Below are 6757 nucleotides of genomic sequence, written 5' to 3'. Positions count from 1 at the left end.
ATGTAAACTATGAAAGCTTCTTTTCATGTGATTGCAATATTATTTAGTTTTGACTATTAAATATTTAATTATGTGACTGGCTAACCCATCATATCTTGATTCTGGGTTCATCATAACTAACAGTTTATATAACAAGCTAGAGATTGCTGTGATTGATTGGTTTATACAATTTTTTTTATTTTATAATATGCATGCATATCTCATATTAATAACACTTTCATTCTATATGGCATTCAGATTAAAAAATTTACAGACTGATTGCCACAGTACTACATATGTAACATGCATGACAAATGTAAGGCTTCATTTTCAATGCTTAATGATAAAAACTTCAATATATAATTAATAAATAGTTCTTGATTATATATGAAACTATAAATAAAAACAGTTTAGCATTGATTTGGTGTCAGATGTTCAGAGTAATCTCTGTCATGCTGCAGAAGTCCAAAGATTCTGTTGTTAAGAGTTTTTAATAAGAAAAAAGAGAGAAGGTAGATGATTGAATGCATGACCATCACACATTGGCTGCAACGAAGTACGTAGCAAATGAATTGACAGTTCAGACTGCAGAGTTATTTTGTAAGCATTTAAGCACACCTGTGAAACTAACAAATAATAACACGAGCTGGCTCAGGAAAAGAAAGATTTAACCCGAGTTCCAGAAGATAATAAGTATTTACATGGTGAAAAACAAGACTTGTCCATGCAAGCAACAGCTACAGCTAGCCCAGGTGTCATGTAAAAAAATCTCTGTTGCAAAATGACGCGCATTAAGACAGGGCGGGGGGGTTTTTTGAGTGTATGACAGTACCCAAAAAGATAAGAAAAGGACTCATCAGAACCCGCAGAAAACAACACTGCAACCACATTAAAGAAAAAAAAAAAAAGAAACCCTTCTCCAGTCTCCCATTCCCATAGCTATATTTAGAGCAAAAGTTTACAGCTGGATTCCCCTTTTTTAAATTTCCAGAAACGGTTAAGAAAGAAAGGTAATTATATTAAGCTAAGAGTTAGAATTACTTAGCAAGGAGAGGGTGCAAAAAGCATGATGCATGCCAGCTTTGAGTTTGGAATAAACTACATTGATGTGTGTAAAAAGAGAGTCTTCTTCTTTCTTTGTCAGGAGGAGAGCTTTATTCATCTTGAATGTCTCCAAATTAAAACTACTTTCTTTTCTTTGATATACTGATTAGTAGAGTAAATAATACTAACTTTGGTAAAGGTGACGGTGCAGATGCTTTTATCATGTACAAGACTTTATCTTTACGTGATTGAAGAAAAAGAGACTGTATAGACCACTGCTAAAAACAAATATATGTTGGAAAATTAAAAAGAAATCAAGGCAAAGAGAGATTCCTTTGGTTCACACACAGAGAGGAATTTTGGCCTTTTTTCCTCTTCACACTTCACGCTTTTTTTGATTCTTTCTCCCCAAGTTGGTCTCCTTTCATAGGTGTAAAAACACCACCTTAGGCCTTAAGCTCATCACCCTTTGAATACTTAATTACTTACATTTTTCTGGCATTACTTTTTTGTGTTATGACACTTTTTTTTCCGAGGAAAAAGTGGTACACTTCTTTCACTGTTAATGCGTTTCTTCTCGTAAATCTTTTTCTTCTTCTTTTTCTGTGTCATTTCACTGGAGTTTGTCACCGCTTTTTTTTTTTTTTTCTGCTTCTCTCAGTTAATACAACTTCCAAAGTAGGGGTTTTCAGCTTTCACTTGGCCCTCCGGGGATCGTGTTATCATCTGGGTTTTAGTCCTTTTTAGTTTTTGTTGTTGGTTTTTGAAGATTTTTTATTTGGAACTTGTTTTGGCGATTTGGGAATTGTTTTTAGCGTGAGGATTATATAAGTTTTGGTTTTTAAAGAAGGTTTGAAGTTAGAAAAAGAGGAGAAAAATGGCAGGAGGAGGCGGAGGAGGAGCTGCACCACAACCAAAGCAAGAAGAGTTACAGCCGCATCCAGTCAAGGATCAGCTGCCTAACATTGCTTATTGCATTACTAGTCCTCCTCCTTGGCGTGAGTTTTTCTCATTTATAGCTCTTCTCTTGGTTCCTTATTGTTGAGCATGTTATTTGTTATTTGATTTGCAATGTGATTCTCTTTGCTTGGTTGTGTATTTCATGGCCTATTTCAGTAGTTCCCGGTAAAACCTGACCCTCATATGTTCATTCCACTGTTTTCACCTTTCTTTAAGGTCTCCCCCCCCCACCCTTCTAATTTCATGGTGATGGTTATGTTACTAATCCTATTACTTCTTTTCGTCTTTTTCATGATTTGTGGAAACCTCGTCAACTTTCTAATGGTTTCATATAAAAAGTTGTTACTCCTCATTTAGTTACTATATTTTCATACATTCAAGTAGTGTTTGTATTCGAATTTCATTTCTGTTCTGTCTGTGAGATACTGTACGTTGATTTGTTCCCCCTTGCAGCTGAGGCTATACTATTGGGTTTTCAACATTATTTGGTGATGCTTGGGACAACTGTTCTCATACCAAGCTCTCTAGTTCCCCAGATGGGAGGTGGAAATGTATGCTTTCACAAAGACAGTAACAGTCAATTCGGCTTCTTCATGCTTTTTTTTTCTTTTATGTGGATGTTGTCTCTAATTATTTATATGCTTCACCCTTAAGTACAATTTTTTGCATCAGGAAGAGAAAGCAAAGATGATTCAGACATTGCTCTTTGTGGCTGGGTTGAACACATTGTTTCAAACATTGTTTGGTACCCGTCTACCTGCAGTGATTGGAGGTTCTTTTACCTATGTGCCAACTACCATTTCGATCATTTTGGCTGGTCGATATAGTGGCATTGTGAATCCTCAGGAGGTTGCTTCATGAAGACCCAACAGTTTTGATTGTCCTTATTACCTATGTAATTGAATCCCTGAATTGAATTGATTCTCTATTGAATATGCAGAAATTTGAGAAGATAATGCGTGGAATCCAGGGTGCTCTTATTGTTGCCTCAACTCTTCAGATTGTTGTCGGATTTAGTGGCCTTTGGCGTAATGTTGCAAGGTAAGTTAAAGCCTTGCAATGATATAATAATCTCTTTCTTTTTTTCCCCCCTTGTTTATTGTGCTACTCTTCAAGAAGAAAGAAGGTTTTGTATGATGATGTTGATTAAATAATCTTTAATTTGCATCATTTTTGGGCTTGTCAAGTTAGGCTTCTTTGGTTGAATGCAAAATGCAAGTTACTGTGAGACTACTATATTCAATTGGCATGTTCAATTTAATACACACGCCACCATATTTCGTTCCAAACCCTGTCATAAACGTGTTTAATTGGAGATTAGTTGCGGTTTCTTTTATAGCTCCCTAAAAACTGTTCTGTTAGATTTTATATCTTTCAATGCTTTTCCAGGTTCTTAAGTCCCCTGTCTGCTGTTCCCCTGGTTGCTCTGTCTGGCTTTGGGCTCTACGAATTTGGTTTTCCTGTGGTATGTATGAATATCTTCCAGTGCAATGAATATTTCATATAAAACTGCTCCACATTCTTGCTCATTTTCTTTTCTTAAGTCTGGCTATTTGTCTTGTAGCTTGCCAAATGCATAGAGATTGGACTACCACAGATCATCCTTCTCTTAATCTTTTCACAGGTAATTTTTTCCTTTCATTGGCAGGTACATCTTTCTTTTTGCAGCAGTAGTGACACCAGAGAAGGTCAATACTTGACCTTACATGAAAAATTTGTTAAATAGTAACAATCACCTTGGTGAGTTTTTGCAGTATATACCTCATATGATACATGGGGAGCGGCATGTGTTTGACCGCTTTGCTGTCATATTCTCAGTTGTGATTGTCTGGATTTATGCTCATCTGCTTACTGTTGGTGGGGCATATAAGAACACAGGACCTAAAACTCAACTGAGCTGCCGAACTGATCGTGCTGGGATTATAGGTGCTGCCCCTTGGTAAGGCTCTTATGTTTCTTCCTTCCCAAGACAGTATGATCCTATTGTGATATGGATCCTAGCAGTTATCAAATTGCCTAAAAATTGTGGCTTTTTGACCAAAAAGCATTTCCCTTAAAGTTGTCATAAGTTCAATGCATAAAAAATTATCTTAATTATCCGAGCCATTCATTATTCTTGTGATGGATACTTGAAGTTTGTTGTGTTGCTGTGTATAAGAATGAATGCACTTTTAATTGATCATTGCTCATTGTTATTATACAACACTTTGTGAACAGGATAAGAGTCCCATATCCTTTTCAATGGGGAGCTCCCTCATTTGATGCTGGTGAAGCTTTTGCTATGATGGCAGCTTCATTTGTTGCTCTAGTAGAGGTATGCTACTTGTGTTTATTAATCTGGATTACCATTTCAAAATTTTTTGCTATTCATGTGTATTTATTGTCTGAAATACTTGCAGCATATGCTTTCAGTTTGTACACTACTTTGATGACAAATGAGATAATAATCTATAATAATTTAATTGATTGTACTGGTAACTCTTTTCTTCTCATAACCCTATTGTTAACACCATTGGAAAAGCTATATCTTAATGCAATGTTTAGTGTATAAAGATGATATTGTCTGCTAAATTTGAAAGAACTCATTTCTTAGCCGGTGCAGCCTTGCTTATAATTGTGAAATGTTCTTTGCTCTAATGTGCTTATGATTAAACAGTCTACCGGTGCCTTCATTGCCGTTTCAAGATATGCAAGTGCAACGCCATTGCCCCCTTCCATTCTTAGCCGTGGTATTGGTTGGCAGGTAAAAAGTTTTATGATTGATTACCTTTATACATGTATATTTGGTCACAAAAGGGTAAATTTCTATAAATGGCAAAAGTACAAATCAAGTTGCTTGACATGCAAACATGTTGAGTATAGATTATAGATGCCTGGGTCTAACGCTTCACCAAAATGACTTTTTTATGGCCTTAAACCTTTATTTCACTAATATGCTTGGTCTGAAAGATATCAATCGATATGCCATGCCTAAAGTTGTAAACATCTGTAACTGTCAGGTTCATTTGATGCTGGTTTTACATTTTCTTTTCAATTCCCCTTGTAATTCGTCTTGTTTTGTTTTAATCCAAGGGAGTTGGCATTCTCTTCTCTGGGATATTTGGAACTGGGAATGGATCGTCTGTTTCTGTGTAAGATTCTTGTGTGAAATTAGCCACATACAAGAAAATAATATTTGTTTATCAACTCCTCGTGAACATTGATTCTTTGTATTATGCTCGTTTTTTTTTTCCTTTTCTCGAAAATGAGAGAAGTCACTTAAACTTTCCTTGCATTTGATGCAGTGAGAATGCTGGTTTGTTGGCACTGACACGTGTAGGCAGTCGAAGAGTTGTCCAGATATCTGCAGGGTTCATGATCTTCTTCTCCATTCTTGGTCAGTTTCAAATGGCAATCTCTCTCTCTCTCTCTCTCTCATATGCGTCTAACATCCATTCTTGATCAGGAAAATTTGGAGCCGTGTTTGCTTCAATTCCACCCCCAATTATTGCAGCTTTATATTGTCTTTTCTTTGCGTATGTGGGTAAGTCCTGTTTGAATTAGCTTATTTTGGCTGTTCCCCTAAGATTTAAGTGATTCAACATTTCTTTAATTACATGTTCAGGTTCAGCGGGGCTCGGCTTCCTTCAATTCTGTAATTTAAACAGCTTCAGAACAAAGTTTATATTAGGTTTCTCTGTTTTCATGGGTTTGTCCATACCACAGTACTTCAACGAGTACACAGCAGTTAATGGTTATGGTCCAGTTCACACTGGAGCGAGATGGGTAACTCCCTCCTTCATTTTTTCCTTTTTCACGACTCAATTTCGAACCCCTTGGAGAGAACACGTGATTCTTTTTAACTTTTAAATCTCCTTTTGACAGTTCAATGACATGATAAACGTGCCATTCTCATCTGAAGCATTTGTTGCTGGTTTATTGGCGATGATCCTTGATGTCACATTGCACCGGAAAGACAGTACGACTAGGAAGGATCGTGGCATGCACTGGTGGGACAGGTTCCGATCATTCAAAACAGATACAAGAAGCGAGGAGTTCTATCGCTTGCCCTTCAATCTCAACAAGTTCTTCCCATCAGTGTGATCTTGGGACATAGTTTTCAAGTGATGCTCAAGTCATGCACTCCCAATACATCATTAGAATATGGATTTTGTCCATTTTCATCATTGTGGTTCTCACATTAGAACATGGATCTTTCCATTTTCCACCACTGTTTAACTCCATGAACAAACATACGCGGCGCAAACAAATATGTTCATTCACAGTTCTTTTAGTGGTACTTAGCTATCACCTTAAATCCCAAAATACTTGCGGTATTGATTTAGCATGAAAGCAGAATATTTAGGACATCATGTTCCTTTATATATGATTTTTTCCCAAATATCCCGTGCGTGTGTCCGTGATGAGCCTGCGTATGAGAAAAAGCTCTCTTTATTGCATGTTTATGTTGGTTTGGATGATCATGTCTAAGGTGTTGCTATGCTTGGTGTCTTGACAAAAGCCACAGATGTGGAAGTCGTATTTGGGCATGTTTGGCCCAATGGACCATATCTCAACTAACAGCTCTAATCCCTTCTCCGAAACCCTGCAGATTCTCGCGTTCAAATGTTACAGGTTTCCCTTGTAGTTGGATTTTGTAGGTATTGTGTAGACTTAGGGGCCAATAGTTGATGTTTAGTTTTCCTCTTGATCCATCTTCTCACCAATAGAGTTTACAGAGTCATAATCTGATAAGACCAAAACACATAACTGCAATCAAAACTTAAAAAAGAGT

General features: G+C 36.8%; 1 protein-coding gene across 1 annotated transcript; it reads left to right on the top strand.

Annotated features, from left to right (window-relative positions):
• Positions 1-1427: 1427 nt before the first annotated feature.
• On the top strand, positions 1428-6288 carry LOC18609387 (nucleobase-ascorbate transporter 6). The gene is made up of 14 exons (XM_018116380.2): positions 1428-2021; positions 2437-2534; positions 2656-2832; positions 2924-3024; positions 3373-3448; positions 3548-3607; positions 3738-3922; positions 4201-4297; positions 4640-4726; positions 5056-5114; positions 5268-5359; positions 5429-5506; positions 5588-5748; positions 5848-6288. Exons 1-14 carry the CDS (start codon positions 1901-1903, stop codon positions 6064-6066), a joined length of 1611 nt encoding a protein of 536 aa, XP_017971869.1. The 5' UTR covers positions 1428-1900; the 3' UTR covers positions 6067-6288.
• The last annotated feature ends 469 nt before the right edge of the window (positions 6289-6757 follow it).

The sequence above is a fragment of the Theobroma cacao genome, chromosome 2 (assembly GCF_053813885.1).
Source record: "Theobroma cacao isolate CCN51 chromosome 2, ASM5381388v1, whole genome shotgun sequence".
NCBI lineage: Eukaryota > Viridiplantae > Streptophyta > Magnoliopsida > Malvales > Malvaceae > Theobroma > Theobroma cacao.
This window is presented reverse-complemented; position numbering and strand designations above follow the sequence as displayed.

What these genes read in the sequence shown, in the direction of transcription:
- LOC18609387 (XM_018116380.2), top strand. Translation starts at nt 1,901, where the DNA reads ATGGCAGGAGGAGGCGGAGGAGGAGCTGCACCACAACCAAAGCAAGAA. An exon ending in TACTAGTCCTCCTCCTTGGC is followed by an intron (nt 2,022 to 2,436) that starts GTGAGTTTTTCT and finishes TCCCCCTTGCAG; the next exon opens with CTGAGGCTATACTATTGGGT. An exon ending in CTTTGGCGTAATGTTGCAAG is followed by an intron (nt 3,025 to 3,372) that starts GTAAGTTAAAGC and finishes ATGCTTTTCCAG; the next exon opens with GTTCTTAAGTCCCCTGTCTG.